Raw genomic sequence first — 20,256 nt, 5'->3', positions numbered from 1 at the left:
CTGCAGCGGGGCTCTGTCCTCCTGCCTCCGGTCTTGCAGAACATCCACAAGGCGCCGGAGCGTGTCCGTTTGCTCCCTCAGAAGTCCAAGCAGCTTTTCAGTAGCCTGCTGGTCCTCCTGACGCCACCTCTCCTCCCGTTCCATGACTGCTCGGTGCATTTGGGACAAGTTCTCCCTCCACTGTGTCTGCTGGGCTGCCTGGGCTCGGGAGCAGCTCATTAGTTCTGAGAACATGTCCTCCCGCGTCTTCTTCTTCCTCCTCCTAATCTGCGCTAGCCTCTGGGAGTGTGCTGACAGGCTGGGTTGGGAGACAGTCGCAGATGTGTCTGTGTGAATGGGAAAAATGGAGTGAATTCCTGAGACAGATAAATGAAGTTGTGTACAAAGAACCTAGTCTTTCTCTGTGAACAAGACCATGCACTGCACCTCTCACATGCGCACTCAGGACAAGGTCGAATTTTCGGCCATCGCCTTCAGTGCCTGGGGTCCTGCAGTGGTCTTGCAGTTATCTGAGAAGCGTGGCAGGACACCTGAACTTCTGTAGCGTGCAATCATGGTAAGCCGTAGACTTCTGGCTGCTTAACACTGTACTAGTAGCACTGGCCTCCTTTCACATTGAAAGCAATGCCAGTCTCTGCTGCCAGCAATCAGGACAGCATGAACTATGCCCCTGTCCCACCCCCTCGCGGCTGTTCCAGGGAAAGATCCCTGTATGCTGCCCCTCTCCCTCCACCGCGTGGCTGTAAAGCAGTCCCAATACTAACATTCCCCTCCCTAATTCAAAGCAGGGCGTAATGAGCGACATCACCCTGCTGAGGATCTCGGAGTCCCAGAGGGAAAGGATGTTTCGAGAAAGCCTTCAGAAACCAGGGCCGTTTGCCGCTATGCTCTGCAGGGCAATGATACCAGAGTATCTGATGGTGTCGTGGCGCGGTAACGTGTCGTACCACGGAGGGCCCACTAAGATCGCCCTACCCAGGAACCTGATGAACAGGCTGGAAATGTACCTTCATGAGACCTACGAGGAGTTCTCCTATGAGGATTTCGCCTCCATCCCCGGCCATATTGACCGGATTTTCGCGTAGGTGCACTGGGACTAAAGAGTGGAGCGTCTTGGGCAGCATAATCATGACTTACCGGACATTGTAAAAAATTTTTTAAATACTTGGGACTAAATTGTGAAGAGCCTAAGGCAGACAAATCATGAAAAACCCTTTGTTACTATTGTAAATATTCCAGTTTTTTTGCAGATAATTGTTTACATGTTTAAGCACTTTAATAAACAGCCATTGTTAATATTATAAATATTTCAGTTCTTGTAAAAATAAATGTTTAGATATTTAAAGCACTTACTGCTTGATCCTTCCCCTGATTCTGTCTCCGGGGTAAGGGATGGGGACGGTTGGTAGGGGATCTCGGTAAGGGTGATGAAGAGATCCTGGCTGTCGGGGAAATCAGCGGTGCCAGCGCTGTCGACTGCCTCGTCCTCCTCATCTCCTTCTTCATCTTCCCCGTCCGCTAACATGTCCGACGAGGAACCTGCCGCGGACAATATCCCATCCTCAGAGTCCACGGTCAGTGGTGGGGTAGTGGTGGCGGACGCACCTAGGATGGAATGCAGTGCCTCGTAGAAACGGGATGTGTGGGGATGGGATCCGGAGCGTCCGTTTGCCTCTTTGGTTTTTTGGTAGCCTTGTCTCAGCTCCTTGATTTTCACGCGGCACTGCGTTGCATCCCGGCTGTATCCTCTCTCTGCCATGGCTTTAGAGATCTTCTCGTAGATCTTTGCATTCCGTCTTTTGGAGCGCAGCTCTGAAAGCACGGACTCATCGCCCCACACAGCGATGAGATCCAAGACTTCCCGATCAGTCCATGCTGGGGCCCTCCTTCTATTAGATTGCACGGCCATCTCTGCTGGAGAGCTCTGCATCGTTGCCAGTGCTGCTGAGCTCGCCACGCTGTCCAAACAGGGAATGAGATTCAAACTGCCCAGACAGGAAAAGGAATTCAAATTTTCCCGGGGCTTTTCCTGTGTGGCTGATCAGAGCATCCGAGCTCGGACTGCTGTCCAGAGCATCAACAGAGTGGTGCACTGTGGGATAGCTCCCGGAGCTATTACCGTCGATTTCCATCCACACCTAGCCTAATTCGATATGGCCATTTCAAATTTAGCGCTACTCCTCTCGTTTTGGAGGAGTACAGAAGTCGAATTTAAGAGAGCTCTATGTCGAACTAAATAGCTTCGTGGTGTGGACGGGTGCAGGGTTAATTCGATGTAACGGCGCTAAATTCGACATAAAAGCCTAGTGTAGACCTCAGTTTCACTTGCACCAAGGAAGGGCTCTCTGATCTATAATTCCCAGAATTTTCCTTAGTTCCTTTTCAAAGATAGATGCTTTATAGCAACTTTCCTATCATCACTTGTGATTGCTGGTGTTAAAGATGCACTGTATTGCATATACAGCCAGTTAATATGAATAACTATAGCTTGCCATTTCTTTATCCTAGATGGTGAAGGAAAGGGCCACAGGCGTAGAGGTGCCTTTAAGAAGAACACTGAGCCAAGATCAGCTATAACAGTGTCATCTTCAACTGCTGCTGTTTCGGCAAGTGATTTCATTTTAAAATCTCTTGTCACCTAACTTTTGTCTTTTAACTATCAAAGCTTTTCCTTTACAGATCATTCTTGAAGGGGTCATTGTCAAAATGCAGTTGCTAAATTTGGTACAGACCTGCAAGGTGCTAAGGCCTGGATCCTCGAAGATATTTAGGTGCTTAATTCTCATTGAAATCAATGGGAGTTTGGCACCTGCATACCTTTGAGGATCTGGGCCTAAGTGCCTTTTGGGTGGTGCCGAGTTCCTTCAACCTCTGTTGACAGCAATGAACAGCAGTTCCTAGGAAGCCCTCATGACATGTGCAGAAGCAGGCCTGTTATTTTCTGTGGTTACAATATTTTTATATTTGGTTTCTGTGTCTCACACAGTGGTTCACCTCTTTTCTTTGTCTTCATAGGTTAAAGATAACCTAGGAAGACTTGACTAAGTGCTTCACAAACAAAGTGAAGGAAGCTTACACTAGGAGTGTATCCTCATTCTGCTCCCATTAATGATCTGAATAAAAATGTCAATCTGCTGTATAGCTTCTCTGTGTCACAATCCTCACTCAGAAAATAATTTAAAATATCCTACAGCAGTGGAATTGTCAAAAAACAACAACAACAAAACCTACATCAGATGATATATATAAAATGATGCTTGATTAGTCACCTAAATAACCATATTAAGAGACAAGGAGGGACTGAATTTCCAGTATTTTATCCATCAAAGAGATGATAAACTCTTACTGCAGTGACATTAGCTAGAGCACTAATTAAGAATGGCACCACTTACTGCTCTAAATTAAACTTAAATTCTCCTGTTATACCTAGCCAGTATCACTAATAATTGTACATTCAAGTGGTAAGTCTTCTGACTCTTGTTGAATGACATTTGGCTTGAGGGATACTGGAATTGGAACTTTCATCCTGGGCATATTGTAATACAAAACAAGAAAATCTGTTACTGGCATGGAAGTCAGAGCTATTACATTAATAATAGAGATGGCCCATGAATGGAAGAATTCTGTGTGGATCAGAAAAATGTGGCTCTTAGAGGCATAAGAATAGATCGGCCAAGTAACTAATTATTTAGCTCCTCTTCCTGTGTCCTGGGCTCAGAGAGGTAAGGGAAATGCTTCTGAGAGGTAGGAAAGGATGCTTAGAAACATCAGGATAGATTTTCTGGTGCAAGACTAAAGTGTAGAGGAAAAGGTGGCTTTAAGTCACATTTATGCTCCCCAATTCAGTGACCAAGTGGGGGTCAACCCAATCTCTGAGGTAATTAAGAGCATGCTAACAGCTGCTATAATTTGTACCTGACTGTCCCGTACCCCAAGAACTGTTCCATTAGCTAGAGATTGCTGGAGTATAAGGACACTGTGGCCGCATCCCATTTTTCCCAGCCATACCTCCTGCACTGGGAACAGGGAGGAGGGGAGTTGTAAGAGCAACTAAGGCAGCCCCATACCACACAAGCAGTTTCCTGCAGATGAAGGGAATGCTCAGGTTGGTGGTTAAGATGGCTATATGACTGCTTTGTGCCGCAGGACCCTGCAAACCAGAGGACCTGGCTCATTGGAATGAATCTTTACTTTTCATTTTTCTATGAGGTGTATATTTCTTCTTATAAAATTGGTAAAGATTTGCTATTTGTTCTAAAATTTCTTCTTCACCATGTGCTTTCCTCCTTATTATTCAGATCTGAAGATTGTTTAAAAATCCTTTGTATGGGCTTTTCTCTTTCCATTTCTATTACAGTCCTTCTCTGAGCTACATCTGAAAGCCCAGTTAAACATGTTCCAGTAAGAGAGGAGAGTGAGGCTGATGGTGATTTTGCTGTGGAGCTGTTTGTTTGTTTCTGCTGAGTAACACTCTTGCAATGGTAGTTCACAGTGCTGACAGTAGAGATGGGCATGGACCAAAAGCTGAGAAATAAACACTTAGAGGTTTGGAAGCTGGATTCCCAGAGTTCAGCATCTATGGATTAGGTCCAGTTTTGACATACGTTTTTATTGTGAATTTAGGTCTGAGTACACCTCTATTTCTGAGGTGCAGATGTGAAGTTTTAATTGTACTGGCCCTATAATGTGTAATATTTTTGCCTTGGAGAGTTCCCTAGAACTAATGTTCCTCTCTTTTTTTTTTATTTAACTTTTTAATGATATTTTCTTGTACAATATTGTAGATATCAATCTATGCAACTATTTGTATCATTACTGTAAAATAAAAACTTTAAAAAAATTTAAAATGTGTTAAAAAGCATTTCACTAAGCCAAGTAATGTACCTTCCATCAAATCTCCCTGTTTAAATAATTTTTGAAACTGTCTTAAAAAGCAACAGCATATGCTGCTTAAATTTTAAATGGAAAAAAAGGGTGCTGAAAAATAATATATTTTCTAAAACATTTTTATCTTCTAGCCAACTGGGAAGAAAAATGTAGTGCTATCCAGTGAAGCTAAGAAAGAATTGGCCAAGCAGGCCAAAGTCACCAAGGAGGAGAGAAGAGCTCAGTTAGACGACAGACACAAGTATTTGATATTAAGATTAGCAGATGGGATAGGCTTAAATGAACAGGAAGTAGAGGACTTCATTATTTCTGATGGAAAGGTAATATTTATTTTGTATCTATTAAATGTTTCCTAAATTGCCATACATCAGATTTTTCTCAGAATATTTTATAATTAACTAGCACTGTAATTTTATTTTAGTTTCAGCTTGTAGGAGAATTCTTTGCAGAGAACGGACTTAAAAAGTTACTTTTCTTTTACCAAGATGCATGGCAGGTATGTTTCTAGCATTACTGGTGCAAATAGCAAAGTTAGATTAAAACATTTTTGAAAGGAAATTGCATATTTATTAGAAAGCTCAGAAAATCTTAAAGAGCATTCTCTTACATGTACATTTGTATTTACAAACCATAGGTCTAATTCTGCTCCTTCTGAAGTCACTAGCAAAATCCCCATTGACTTCAGTGGGAACAGGAGCAGGCCCTCTTGGTATGGTATGGTATGGTACTATTCTTAAGCTCAGTAGAAAACAGAAGACTCAGAAATGGCCAAAAGAGGAAGTTATCAAGATTTAAAAAGGGATTGACTGTTCACTATGATAAGGCACTCAAAAACTAGAGGAACTAATTGTGAAAACAGGAGAATTGGACCAACTATTTCATTCTTCTCCTCTAGTCTGAACCATGCCCAGCTCTAGTGACAGGGAAGCACTGATTCAAGAGCAGGGGTGGGCTCTCTGCTCTTTCCATGTGGCTTTGAACGACCTGCTCTCATGAAGGAGGCTTGCCTATGAAACATTGCAGACTAAGTTTTCTGACTTTTTTTCCCTTCCTCCTCTGAGTTTTTCTGTGAGAGGGGAACTTTTAAACCAATTGCAGGAGGCTGTGATTGTGCACTCGTTACTCTGATAAAACTGAGCCAAGGATTATGTCTAGAGCTATGGATTCATCTCTGATTCAGAATAAACTATAGTTATAGTTCATACATTTAATTAGGATGAATTACATAATGATTAATAGCTTCCATGGAATTTTTATTTTAGTAACATCTTATTTATAATTTAATTGGCAGCAAAAGTCAAATGTTCCTTTGAGGACAGATGGGTCTTCCTCAAGTTCACTTTTGCAGAAGAAGTTATTTATTACCATGGGTTCTACCGAGGTATGATCCATTTATTCCTTAGATTAAATTTGTGATGCTTTCATGATGGAAAATATGGCATACTGGTAAGTGCTAAATATTGTGCAATGTTAAAATAGCTTTATATAATTGTTAGATATACCAGTGTCTCCATAATTACAAGTTCTCCCACCAGATTATAAACTGAGACGGGAATTCTACAGGAAAGCTGACTTTGAAGGCAATGATGTTTAACAGATTTCAGAGCTCATTGTCAGGAGGAGAGCTGTCAAATAATTCATTGTTAATAGTATTGTAAGTGTTGGAAGTTTTTTTTAAACAAGTGCTTGTAATTCATGAATTATATTTTTCACTATTCAGTCATTTCTAGTTTAGAGGTAGAGCCCACAATAAAAAGAAATTTTTGTTCTTTAAAATGTACGTATGTTTTGAGAATGTATATTTTAAAGGATAAAAATTATATATATTCTTCCAACAAAATACTTCTAGTTTTGATTCTATTCTATTCTATATGGGGAATACCTCCCCCATCACTGTTATATCTGAGCATCTTCTAGTAGTGCACTAAGTGACATTTGGGCTCAACCTCCAAATAGGAGATGTGGGGGTAAACAACTTAATTAGTTTTAATAGACAGCTGGACAAATTTTTGAATGCAGTTGTGTGATGAGGTTGCTTGTGATGGTGGGGGGCAAGGTTCAACAGCTCTGGAGCTCACTTCTAATTTATATCTTATGTGGGAGAAAAATGAGCTCTCAATCTGAGGTTGGTTGCAACATGCCAGAGGCAGCTTTATTTTCTTTAACACTTGCAAGGGGAGAGTACTCACGGGCAGGGGTTCCCCTCCCGAGGCAGGTCTCCGTTAGATAAACAATTAAGGCAAGCATTTATACCTTTTGTGACCTACAGTAATGATCAACAACTGCATTTTGTTTATACATATTCCTTTCTGATATCTTACTTGTCTCAGCAATTCCTGCTACAGTCTGCATTCTAATCTTATCTAACACAAGGTCGAAAAACAGCATCCCTTGCAGTTATTTTCCACTCGCCCTGGCCCTGCTTGGAAGTCTCGCCTTATTAGCTGTCAGAGTTAGCCTGACTCTTGCTCTTCCTGGAAGACTAAGATGTCTGCTCTTTCCCCAACTTCCACACTTACGTTCCTAAAGCTCATACTTCAGGGTTTCAGCCTGCCACTAGCAGGAGTCAGGAAAGGATCACCCCAATGTATTCTGGGAGAGGTTTTTTATCTTTTTCCTCTGTAGCACCACGGATGGCCACAGCTCTCTCTCAGGGGCTTGGCTGGCTGATTCTTGCTCATATGCTCAGTGTTCAACTGATCACCAGATGTGAGTCAGGATGGAATTTTCCCCCAGGTCAGATTGGCAATGATTTTGGGGAGGGGTGGGGGTTGCATTTGTCTACAATGTGTGGGTGCAAGTCACTTGGCAGAAGTATCTGGATATATTTAATTTAACTATTTCCCTGCCATTGAGTACTGGTGCACCTCGGTCCCTCCTATTCTCTGTCTGTGGCACATAATTGTCTAATCTCTTGTGGCTTGTAATACTTGCCTCTCATTTCGGTTGTTGAGTTTAGTCTGCAGGTGCTGGGTGATGCTGGTGGTCTGTGATATACAGGAGGTCAGACTAGAAGATTTAATGGTCCTTTCTGACCGTAAACTCTATGACTTTGTCAGCAGGGTCCACATGATCAGATAGTGCACAGCAGGCTGGTGCAGGGTAGATTGACACCCCGGCTTGTTGCAAACTAAGTGTTTGTGTAGACAAGCCCTCAGAAAAGGCATGTTAAAAAAGAGTGTCTTGCACTTGGAGCACACGGTGGTGAGGTTTGTGATGATCTTTAGTTCCTGGGGAAGTTCATTCCATAGTCTAAAACCATGAAAGCTCAGTCTGTTGCACAGATGAGCTTTACCTTATTGCAGAAAGTCCTGCTGTGCCTAAGGAGTCGAGTCATGGTCCTTGTTCCGGAGTTTTAGCGATCTTTTAGATATGCTGTGCCCTGGCCATTGAGTGCCTTCAAGATAAGAACAGAGACCTTGAACTTGACTTAACGTTCTATGGGAAGCCAGGGTAGAGAGCTAAGGACAGGTGTGATGGCCTGCGTTGCTGAGGAGATGCACTGCAGTGTTCTGTACTAGTTGGAGTTTCCTAATGGATGGTGATTTCATGCCCACAGGGCCGGCCTTAGGACTGGGCAAATGAGGCCCACGCCCAGGCTGCCGTAGCCAGGGGGGCGCCACAAGGGGCTTGAGCTTCCCCTGACTGGCTGTGGCAGGACTCCTCTCTTCTCCGGCCCCTCCCCCGTACTGGGCCGGCGGGCTTCTCCACACCCCTACCCCCCTGGCCCGCCCTCCCTCGCTCCTCAGCCAGCCAGCTGAGAGCTCCAGCTCTGTCCCAGCCCCAAGGAGCCCAGAGTGGCGCGGCCGGGGCTGGTCACTGGTGGCGTGGCCCACCGCTTGCTGCCCGGAGTGGAGGTGAGACCCTCCCTGCCTGCGGTCCTGCACCGCTTGGTCTCCGGCGGGGCCTGGCCGGGCTGGGGCCAGGAGGAGCGAAGCTTCCACATGGTGGTGGGGAAACTGGGAGGGGGGACTTAAAGTGACAGTGTGCTCACTTTATTTTGACCATCTCTAGTTGCCTATATCTGTATGGTGTCTAGCACAGTCGGAATCTCATCTTTGATTGCGGTTCTTAAGTGATACCGTAATATAAATAAATAATAAAGAGAAACATGGAGCACAGAATTTTATTCAGATTTAAAGATTTTCATTTTATTTGTAAGCTCATTTAGCTGTAGATACTTGTAATTTATCTGAGTGTTGTCTGAGAAACTGATAGTGCAGTTTGCCCATGGTTCTAATCCACCAGAAGGGAAAAAGCTGATATTAGACATTTAAAAATGTATTTGGATTGAAAAAAATACACTTTTAGGGATTTTTTTTAATTAAATAAATGGAAGGAAAGAATATTCCAAAATGGTTCATTCTGGCCTAAAAATACAATGAATCTATGAAAGTACTTCAAATGCTTGAAAATTGAACATTTCCTCAAATATGCTCAATGAATTAATGCCAGCTGAGAAACAAAGCTGAGTGATTGATATTTGAGAACCAGTTATTTGCCTATAAATGTACAGTAGTCTCAGTAAATAGTTTGTTAAATATTTTCAAGTAATTGATTTTTCTTTATAATTTAGTTTTTGTCTCTTTCCAATTTGTTGAGTATATTATTTTTACTTGTATGTATTATATCTGTCTTTTTTTACAGGGCTTAACAGGAACTTGTGCATTTTTTCTAAGGACTACAGATAAAGCAATAACTACAGCAAATATCTCTCAGGTCAGGCAAAAATCAGATAATGTTTACAGCTTGCTTAAAATTTAGGACTTGATCCTACAAACCTTTACTCACACAACTAATCTCAATGGAGTCAGATAAAGCAGCAGGGAGTATTTGCATGAAAAGGGCTACTTGGATATGTTAGGATGTTACTTAATGATCTGGAAAAATATTTACAGCCTAGCAGTGTTCTGATGTGAATAATTATGCAGGTAGCTATTCACAGGATTTATGATGAACATCAGAAAAGATGTAATAGCCCATTGTATGAGTAAAATTCCCTTATTTTCCGAAGTGAAAATGTAAAATTCAATAGAGAAATGTTTAAACCTGAAGACTTCACTCATATGACTAATTCTTACTCATGCAAGTAACCCAAATAAAGTAAATGGGGCTGATCACATGAGTAAGAGTTGTGGGCTGAGGCCTAAGTCCAGAATCATAATCAGAGGATTAAGGAAGGATACTTGGGATTCAGGCCCAGTCGTCTAAGCCGGTGTGAGCAAACTTTTTGGTCTGAGGGCCACATCTGGGTATAGAAATTGTATGGTGGGCCAGGAATGCTCACGAAATTGGGGATTGGAGTGTCGGAGGGGGTGAGGGCTCCGGCTGGGGGTGTGGGCTCTGGGGTGGGGCCAGAAATTAGGAGTTCAGGGCAGAGCCGTGACAAGGAATTTTTGTGCCCGAGGCAAGGGCCGGCTCCAGGCTCTTTGGCGGCAATTCTCGGAGGGAAGGACCTGCCACTGAATTGCCGCCGCCGCTCCATTCATAGTTCGGCAGCAATTCGGCGGCGGGTCCCTCAGTCCCTATCGGAGAGAAGGACCCGCCGCCGAATTGCCGCCGAAGAATGAATGAAGCGGCGGTGGCAATTTGGCGGCAGGTCCTTCCCTCCGAGAGAGACTCAGGGACCCGCCGCTGAATTGCTGCCGAAGAAGCGGCGGCAGTAGAGCTGCCGCCGAAGCACCGCCAATCGCGGCTTTTTCCCCCCCCCTCCACCCTGCTTGGGCGGTAGAGCTGCGCCCCTTTGCTTTGCACGCCCGAGGCGAGTGCCTCACTCGCCTCGCCCTTGTTATGGCACCGGTTCAGGGTGCAGGAGGGTACTCCGGGCTAGGATCGAGGGGTTCGGAGGGTGGGAGGGGGATCAGGGCTGGGGTAGGGGGTTGGGGCGCAGGGGGTGAGTGGGTGAAAGTTCTGGTTGGGTGTGCAGACTCTGGGGTGGGGCTGGGGATGAGGGGTTTGGGATGTATGAGGGTGCTGTGGGCTGGGACCGAGGGGTTTGGAGGGCAGGAGGGGGATCAGGGCTGGGGCAGGGGGTTGGGATGCGGAAGGGGCTCGGGTGCAGGCTTTGGGTGGTGCTTACCTCAAGCAGCTTCTGGAAGCAGCGGCATGTCTCCCCTCCAGCTCCTACATGGAAGCGTGGCTAGGTGGCTCTGCGCGCTGCCCCATCCGCAGGCGCCACCCCTGCAGCTCCCATTGGCCGCAGTTCCCGGCCAATGGGAGCTGCAGAGCCAGCGCTTGGGGTGGGGGCAGTGTGCGAGCCCCCTGGCTGCCCCTATGTGTAGCAGCCAGTGGGTGGACATGCCACTGCTTCTGAGAGCCATGCGAAGCCATGGCACACACGGAGGGGGGCAAGCCCCAGACCCTGCTCCCCAGTGGGAGCTCAAGGACCGGATTAAAAGGTCTGACGCGCCAGATGTGGCCTGCGGGCCGTGGTTTGCCCACCCCTGGTCTAAGCAGAGTCAACATAGTGAGTCAGTGAGACACTGAGTTTATTGGTGAGTGAGGAGGTCAATATTGTGGAATGCACTTGGAGGAAACAATGAGATAGACCTGTCTGGGGTAGGGAGGAACAGTTGTTTTGAGAGAGACGAGGATAAATGAATCAATAGAGTCTGAGAAGGCGGTTCCATGATGTGAGAACATGAAGTTTTGGTGTATCCAGGCCCCATTTAATCTTTATCCACGAGTCAGAAGGACCTCAAATGGGAACAAATCAGTAGAATGCAGGAATAAAGAGAGCTCTGCAGGATGCAGCTACTGAAGCTAGTGAACTTAGTCTTTCTAAAAGCCAAGAAATATACATGAATACCAGCAAATGTCTTAGATTGCCTTCACCTTATCTAATAAAATATTTATAACAGCACCATTACAGAGAAGAGGGAGAGAGACATTTTCAGCAGAAATTTGAAAAAGGAGTTGAGGATGCTCAGCATAACTCAGGATTGTGTCCCTCCCCCCTCACCCCCTGATTTCAACAGAAGCACGTTTCTGGCTCTAAGGCCCTCTGTCAAAAAAATCATTAAACTTGTATTTAACTTAAGTATTTGCTTAACTTTAAGTGCTTTTCTGAATTGGAATGAACTTAATTTTGTGCTTAAATGCTTAAGTATTTTGCTTAACCAGGGCCTAAGTTAGCACACAGGTGAAATTGTGGCTTTGTTTCTTTAATAATTTTAAATTGTTTTTGTATTTTGTGACAATTTAAAATTAATTGATGGTTTATTTTTGCTTTTAAAACAGGGTGGTGTGACTATTTACTTTAAATTGTTTAATTTACCCCTCATCTTGAATCTGGGTGCATTAAACATCTGTGCCCAAATCCTGCAAACACTTATGCATGTGTTTAAATTTAGTCACATGAGTAGTCATGCTACTAATGTGAGTAAAGCTATGCATGTGTTTTAAATGTTTGCAGGATCAAGTCTTGGTAACACACAAACACAAGTGTTACTAACAATTGGCTCCAAGCCTTGCTTTCCTCTACTCACTGTCAATGCAAGTTCCTTTTCAGCTGCACAACCAAATTATGCAAACACCAAATTGAATAGATGCACTTTTAAGAACATTTTAAAATAGATATTCCCTAAAACTAAAGGGAAGATATAATCCAAAGCATATCCCTACCCTATACAGCAAAATACAATTAAAATCTTTCAAGACATTTGTAGGGATTGTCATTTTCAGGAAACACTGAAATAGCTTTATAAAGGGAATCCAAACATACAAAATTTAACATACAAAAATAAAAAAAGAGAGAGTCTGAGTCTATACCCTTCCGAACTATTGATACATTTATTTTTGTAAAAGCTGATGAATTCTGTCACACAGCTTCTTTCCTCATTCATCACTAATGGGTTAATGCCCCCCACGTATGGACTTCAGGAGTGGTCAAGTGTTGCTTCTGGAGACTCCAGGACTATGCCCATCCTTCATCTGTGGCCACCAGATTTTCTGCCTTTGGCAGTAGAGCAAGTTGGTGGTTTAGTTTCTCCCAACTATTTTATTTTATTTTATTTTATTTTATTTTAATCATTTTTGTGCAGTAGTGATTTATAATCTTCCTCCCTTCCTCTGCCTCTTCCCCTGGATGGGGTAAAGACCAATGTGATGGTCTCAGCCACCTGGATCCAGCACTGCAGTGCCTCCCTGCTGGACTCCTCTGCCTCTACTCAGGCATGGCAGACATATCCCGCAAACACTGGGCTAAATCTAAGCAGTGTTCCCGGTGTGAGGCAGCTTTTACAAGCTCTACAGAGGGTTTACTATGCTCTGCCTGTTCTCAGCCAGCCGACCCTCACACTGCCAGAACACAGAGCTTAGAGTCGGTCAGGAATGTCAGGTCCCCATCCTGCCCCGAGGAACCGGGACTCCAACATGAAAAAGCCTGATTGGCAGCCTCTGAGCTTTTGGTCAGGGAATATAAGGACAAGGAGGACACTATCTGGGCAGCTCCCTGGGTAAGTCCTGCAACAGACCTGGCTGGTGGGGTGGGGGGAATGTCACTGAAAGGACCCAAGTTCCCTCCCACATACTGAAGTGGGTCCTTGACTCACTCAGGAACGAAGCAGGGCTCCTAATCTGCTCCTCTTCCTCCCACTGTGAATCGGGGGATTCTCATGGTACTCAGGGATAAGTGCTGCAAACCCCAGAGACTCTGGGTCACAAAAAGGAAAAACAATTGTGTCTTTCCCAAGGCAGCAATTTGTATTCTTAAATGAACATGTGAGGAGAAGATCAGGGGTTAAACCCCTTTTCCTTTTCCTTCCCTCCAGAAGGAGTGTTTTTTGGGGCTTTTCTCCTATACACAGGCTCTCACAGTGCGTCAATCAGGCTCACCGCCCTTTGCCCCCCACAGTACGTCTGGGTTTGCAGAAAAGCCTGACCCTCTTGTGCAGCCCTGCCTCAGATTGCAGCATAATTGGAACTGTGCCTGGCTGGCTCTCAACCCAAGGATCCTCTCTCTGTCACAGACAAGGGCTTGGGTTCAGGCAGCAGTGGAGGCAAATGAGGACATCTGATTAAAACCAAATGTTAAACTAAAAGTCATATAAAACCAAAGAAATGATGTAAGTTTGGGGAGTCTAACATTGGTGAAACTGTAGCTCTATAGGTGAAAGACAGTCACACCCTCAGAAAGGGACTTCCTTCCAAAAGTGCCCATAGACCATAAAACTGATGCCACACTGCACAGCAATTTCAAAGCTTCAGTGAAAGCTTTGCAGAGCAAAGGTTTTTCATATATTCAGTAAGGAAAGCCCACATGGTGTAAACAAGTGGCTCATCATTTAGCATTATGATCCTGGCTTAGAGTGAGACATCTTAGGTTCTGTCCTGGTCAAATCCTTGATGTGATTTGTGATGTGCAATGGTTTCCAACTTGATGGGTACAAAGAAGCCATGTTACACTCAGGACAGCAATCAGTTATCCTAAACAGATACCTTTTGCATCCAAACTTACAGGTGAGGAACCATTTGGGGAAACAGTAGAGAAATTAGTAACTGAGAGTGCACAGAGACTTCAGTTTGTGTTATCAATGCCAGCACAGCAATCCAACCAACACCAATGGTATCCAAGAAGGGACTTTTCCCCTGGCAGAGGGAAAAATCAGGAGCAGAAGTTTCCAAAGAAATCTGGATATATTTTCCTCCAAAACAAAAAAACTGTCAGCATGACAAAGAGCATTTGTGTATGAGAGCTCTGTACAAGACTCTTCCTTCTTATCCATCCTCTGCACCTAGAGCCTTGAGAAATAGGTGGTAGTAATCAGAGCAAGGGACAGCTCACAATTTACACACTTATACTCCATGTATAGTCAATTTACCAATCTGTAGCCTGTCCTGAGAAACAGACCCATTCATTACTGGGCAGCTGCTGGAAAGGATTTGTAGCTACCACTTCTTCAAAATCAAGAAGAGATTTTGATCCCAATGCTGAGAGTTGCTCACAGGGGTCAAAACAGACAAGGATCTGGCCATAATTTTACCACGATGGTAGAGATTAGCAAAGAACCAAAACTTCATTGCATCAGTCATTTCCTGGCTGTGGTCATTCATAGCCAATTGTTTCCAATGGCTTGGATTTCTCATGTCTTGCGTTGGCTTCATTCCTGAGTGGATCTTTCAAAATGTGCCTGCAGAAATTCCTTCTGAAGACATGGAACTATGCACTTGATGCAATGCAAAATTAGGTGTCATTCTCAGATCACATCCAAATATCCCTTTGTGGGTAGGTAAGTACAAACACACTGAAAGGCAACCAAATTTTTCCTCTAGACCCTTTTATACTCACTATGGACACAAGCTTCCCAGAGTGGGGAGCATACTTGGAAGACAAATTTCCAAAATCTCAGAGAATGAACTAAATGGTTCACTTTGACATCTCTATCAGTGGCATGTATGAACAACATCACCTCTCCCATCATGTCCATATGGTATCAGAGCAGTTGGCCATCGAGTCCAATATGTTGACTGTGACAGTGGCCTGTATCAGCTGCATCAGTAAAAGGTGAAAGAAACCATACAGTGGGCAATTACAATGCCCTCAAGAGAAGAGAAGTCACCTACTTTCTATTAGAGGTTGGCTTATAACTGAGGCATGAACGTTTAGTGTAACCAGAGGTCAGACTTCTCTGTGGCAAAGGAAATAGTTTTCTGAGCAGAGAAGAATCTGCAACCTTTCAAGACAGTTCACATGAAGGACACAGAAAAGAAGGAAAAGGGAGAGTTAGTCCTTCTTCCCATCCTCTACTGGCCTAGAAGGCGCTTTGGACTTGCTAAATAGCCAAGGACCGCACACTGTACCTTCAGAAAAGGCCAAACCTCTTGAAGCAGGAACTTCTTCATCTAGACCAGGAACATCTACGCTTAACAGCCTGGGCATCAGAAGAGAAGTGTAGTTCAGCATGGATTCTCCATTAACCTCAGATACAGTTTGGTATCCAGACAGAACTGGGATATTTCACTCACTGATCTGGTCAAATTTACATTTCTGGTGTGAGGGAAAACAGAAAACTCTTTGGGACAGGGACTGTCTCTTTGTTTGTGCACTGCTCAGCAAAATGGGGCCTTGGCCTCCAGATGCTGCCGTACTATACATACAATAATAGTCGCAAAGTTCTGGTGATCTCAGCTACACTAGAGTTTCTCCAGAATGGCTGGTTGGATTCCTACAACCAAGCACCATAGAAACACGGGTATCAGCCCTAGCAGTGATCTGTAGGTAGGCACATTAGACTCTTCATTTGAGTATCATAAAATGCCACGATTAATCAGAATGACAGATTAGACAAGCCTATGACTAGCCTTTCTAGTCCCCATTACCTCCAAAAGCAGATTTTGGAATTAATTCCTGTATCTATACAAGAACCATGTTGTTGTTGTCATGAGCAAAAGGTGATTGTTAAAGCATTCTGCCCACGGTAAGTTCTTTGCACAATTCCTGCAAAATAGTTCTCCCATAATTTTGTTCTAACCCTTGATGCTGATTTGATAGGCTGTGACATAAATGAGCATTGCTAGTATGCTGTTCATCTCATTCCATCCAAAATGTCATGGTCTTAGGGCCTCAAAGTTGCTTCATGCAAGATGTTATAATCCTGCATCAGTTGACATGCTAGGCATCGGGGAAAGTATTTGCAGAAATCCCTTGGGCACTGGAGAAGAAGTGTACGAGCCTCATCTGAGAAAGAGTTGCAAAATAAGTTTCCATTTCTCTGCAGAGGCATCCTTTGGTAGAAAGGTGCTACGAGGTTGGTTCCTACATAACTCCTTTGTGTACAAAGATCTTGCTTTATATGCGGGGGAACGTCCATTCCAGCCTGCAATTCTACTATAATAATAATTAAAACACTGCTTAACTTTCCCCTATTACTTCTTTGAATCGCTGCCTGCTACTTCCTATTAGTGATGAATGAGGAGAAAAGCTGTGCACCAGAATGAGAAATTTGTTACCTGATCATTTTATTTCTGTCAGCAGCTTCTCTCTGAGTTCAATCCATCCTAGTAGTGTGGTAAATGATAAGAATACTTTTTTCTGTACAGAAAGATTTAGACATAATTCTCTTAAGGTTATCATGGGTTTCACTCACCACTGTGGCACCTCCTGCTGGCTGTCTTGGGGATTAGCACTGCTAGCCGGCGTACCCTCTCCTGGTGGTGCCTCGCTCGTCATTGTCACCACCTGCAAACCCGCCTCAGTCCAAGTACTGCAGCATCCTCTTCATGACTCGACTCTCCCGTATCACTGTTCCCTGCACAGCCTCTGTAGGCTGCTTTTAACCCCTTCTCTGCCAGTGTGGGGCAGACACCCCATCACAAGTTTATTTAATACATTATATCAAGTTATTGTCTTAATGCTAACAATTAGTTGCTGGAGCGTCTCTATCTTTGGAAAAACTCTTCTGGTGACTTGAGCTGAAGGGTGTGTCTTAGTCCTGGAGCCTACAGCAACAGCATTGAACTGCCTCCAAATTCCATAGTGGAGATCATGAACACATTAGTGATGAATGATGAGAGAAGCTGCTAACAGAATATTATTAGGTAAAAAATTTCTCATTCCTAAAATTTAGGTTGTCGTCTATTTACATCCATCTTAAATGTGCCTGAAGTTCGCTCAGTTGGTCACAAAACTACAGAAGTTTAATTTAAATGCATTCTGCTAACTATTTTTTCTCCCCGAAGGAGGTGAATTTTGGAATGTTTGATTGTACTAATGGAAATATCCTTCAGGGCCTGGAAATTTTCTTGGCCCAAGTCATGGTACCAGCACTTAAATCTCAGCAGGTAAATAATCAGTATCTTTTCTTAACAAACCTATTTTGAGTTATGTCTAATAGCTGTTTCTATCTCAGTTGTAAATCAGATGAACTAAAACAAAAGTGTCTGTCAAAGGGAACAGAGAATGATATAAAAGTCTATATTAGGATATGCACAGGTCCTGACATTTTTATCTGGGAGTCATAAATTCATATTTCATATTCGTTGTTCATATTTAAATATACCATGACTTAAAAATAGCATAATAAGGTAAGCATGATAAAGCAAGAGAATAACAGTGAGTGTGATGCTAGGGTAAGCTCGAGTAAAAAGAAGTGTCAATTTCTCTTGGTTGCAACATAGTTAGGCCCATGATTTAATCCAGAGATGTCTACAGTTAGGAGCTTCAGCACTTTAGCACACCCTGCAAGCCCCAGCCTACTGGAATTTTCCTGGTTTTGTGGGGCTGTCCAGGGGTTCTGATTTGGTCTGTTGAAACTAGAGATGGGACCAAATTAAAACCCAACATCTGAATATCTTCAGATTTTGCAGTTTGGGCCTTGTCTCTAGTAGAAACTGAGATCCCCCCCCCCCCCCCCCCCGGTTTCATTAGAGCCAATTAAGTGGACATTCTGGCCACCTCTCCACATCTGCACTCTGCTGCTGCTTTCCTTTTGCCTCATCCATGCATACTCCTGTTGTCTTGCCTCCCTTGTCCTTGTAGTTCAATGTGCCCTTCTTATCACAATGCAGTATTGTGTCCATCTTCAGCAGGGACATAGCCGGGTGGGATTGCCAAAGCTTCAGCCCCTCCAAAGTAATTTGGTGTTAACATGGGCCAGATGCTGCTCTTTTGATTTTCTTTCATACTGAAGTAGGGAGAAAGATTAGTATCTAACTTCCTCTCTTCAAAGGGAGCCATTGTTCTGAAGTCAAGCTGAAAAGAAAGCCCAACAAGTCACCTTGAGAGAGAGAGAACTCAGAGCGACATTTCATTACCATGAGGTCTTTGTGCTCATTTGTCTCCTCTGCAGCCTTTTGTCTCACCTGCCAAGGCTCTGAGAGTGGGCCAACCCAGTTTCTTACAACAGCAGTTGCAGTCAGAAGCATAGATGTCATTTTCCTTATAACTTTGTGTCCTTGCCATAATGCTTTGTTAGACGGTTGACTCTGATACAAGACAACTCCATTTTGACTACCATTATAAATACACAGAGCTGCTAAATGCAGTGTTGCCAACTCTCATAATTTTATTGTGACTTTCACAATATTTGGTGTTTTTCTTATAACCTCAGCTGTTGGAATCAAGAGATTACATGAGAATGTCAGCTGTCATTATGTAAAATATAAGATTTTTACTAGAGCTGTCGATTAATCACAGTTAATTAAAATTAATTGCGATTAATTGCAGTTTTAATCGCACTGTTAAACAATAGACTACCAATTGAAATTTTATTAAATATTTCTGGATGTTTTTCTGCATTTTCAAATATATTTATTTCAGTTACAACACAAAATACAAAGTGCACAGTGCTCACTTTATATTATTTTTGATTACAAACATTTGCACTGTAAAAATGATAAAAGACAATATTTTTCAGTTCACCTCATGCAAGTACTGTAGTGCAATCTCTTTATCGTGAAAGTGCAACTAACAAATGTAGATTTTGTTGTTACATAACTGCACTCAAAACCAAAACCACGTAAATCTTTAGAGCCTACAAGTCCACACAGTCCTACTTCTTGTTCAGCCAGTCGCTAAGACAAACAAGTGTGTTTACATTTATGGGAGATAATGCTGCCCTCTTCGTATTTACAATGTCACCTGAAAGTGAGAACAGACATTCGCATGGCACTTTTGTAGCCAACATTGCAAGGTATTTACGTGACAGATTTGCTAAACATCTGTATGCCCCTTCATGCTTCTGCCACCATTACAGAGAACATGTTTCCATGCTGATGATGCTTATTAAAAAAAATGTGTTAATTAAAATTGTGACTGAACTCCTTGGGGGAGAATTGTATGTCTCTGGCTCTGTTTTACCCACATTCTGCCATATATTTCATGATATAGCAGTCTTGGATGATGACCCAGCATGTTGTTCGTTTTAAGAACACTTTCACTGCAGATTTGACAAAATGCAAAGAAGGTACCAATGTGAGATTTCTAAAGATAGCTACAGCACTCGACCCAAGGTTTAAGAACCTGAAGTGCCTTCCAAAATCTGAGAGGGACGAGGTGTGGCACATGCTTTCAGAAGTCTTAAAAGAGCAAAACTCCGATGCTGAAACCACAGAACCCAAACCACCAAAAAAGAAAATCAACTTTCTGCTGGTGGCATCTGACTCAAATGATGAAAATAAATATGCGTCGGTCCACACTGCTTTGGATCGTTAACGAGCAGAACCCATCATCAGCATGAAAGCATGTCCTCTGGAATGGTGTATAAAGTATGAAGGGACATATGAATCTTCAGTGCATCTGGCATGTAAATATCTTGTGATGCTGGCTACAACAGTGCTATTTGAACGCCTGTTCTCACTTTTAGGTGACGTAAACAAGAAGTGGGCAGCATTCTCTCCTGCAAATGTAAACACACTTGTTTGTCTTAGCGA

The 20,256-nt window shown here is 43.3% G+C and overlaps 1 protein-coding gene across 1 annotated transcript in view; it reads left to right on the top strand.

Moving 5' to 3' along the window:
• Positions 1-20,256, top strand: part of LOC135873590 (dynein axonemal heavy chain 5-like) — a 283,929-nt gene that overhangs the window by 7,948 nt on the left and 255,725 nt on the right. The window contains exons 2-7 of the mRNA XM_065398212.1: positions 2,509-2,606; positions 5,019-5,207; positions 5,309-5,383; positions 6,179-6,268; positions 9,535-9,606; positions 17,566-17,667. Coding sequence (XP_065254284.1) covers positions 2,509-2,606; positions 5,019-5,207; positions 5,309-5,383; positions 6,179-6,268; positions 9,535-9,606; positions 17,566-17,667 — 626 coding nt within the window. The remainder of the gene's footprint in view (positions 1-2,508; positions 2,607-5,018; positions 5,208-5,308; positions 5,384-6,178; positions 6,269-9,534; positions 9,607-17,565; positions 17,668-20,256) is intronic.

This window comes from Emys orbicularis, chromosome 2, assembly GCF_028017835.1.
Source record: "Emys orbicularis isolate rEmyOrb1 chromosome 2, rEmyOrb1.hap1, whole genome shotgun sequence".
Taxonomy (NCBI): Eukaryota; Metazoa; Chordata; order Testudines; family Emydidae; genus Emys; species Emys orbicularis.
The sequence above is the reverse complement of the archived record's forward strand: the minus strand, read 5'-3'. Positions and strand labels throughout refer to the sequence as shown.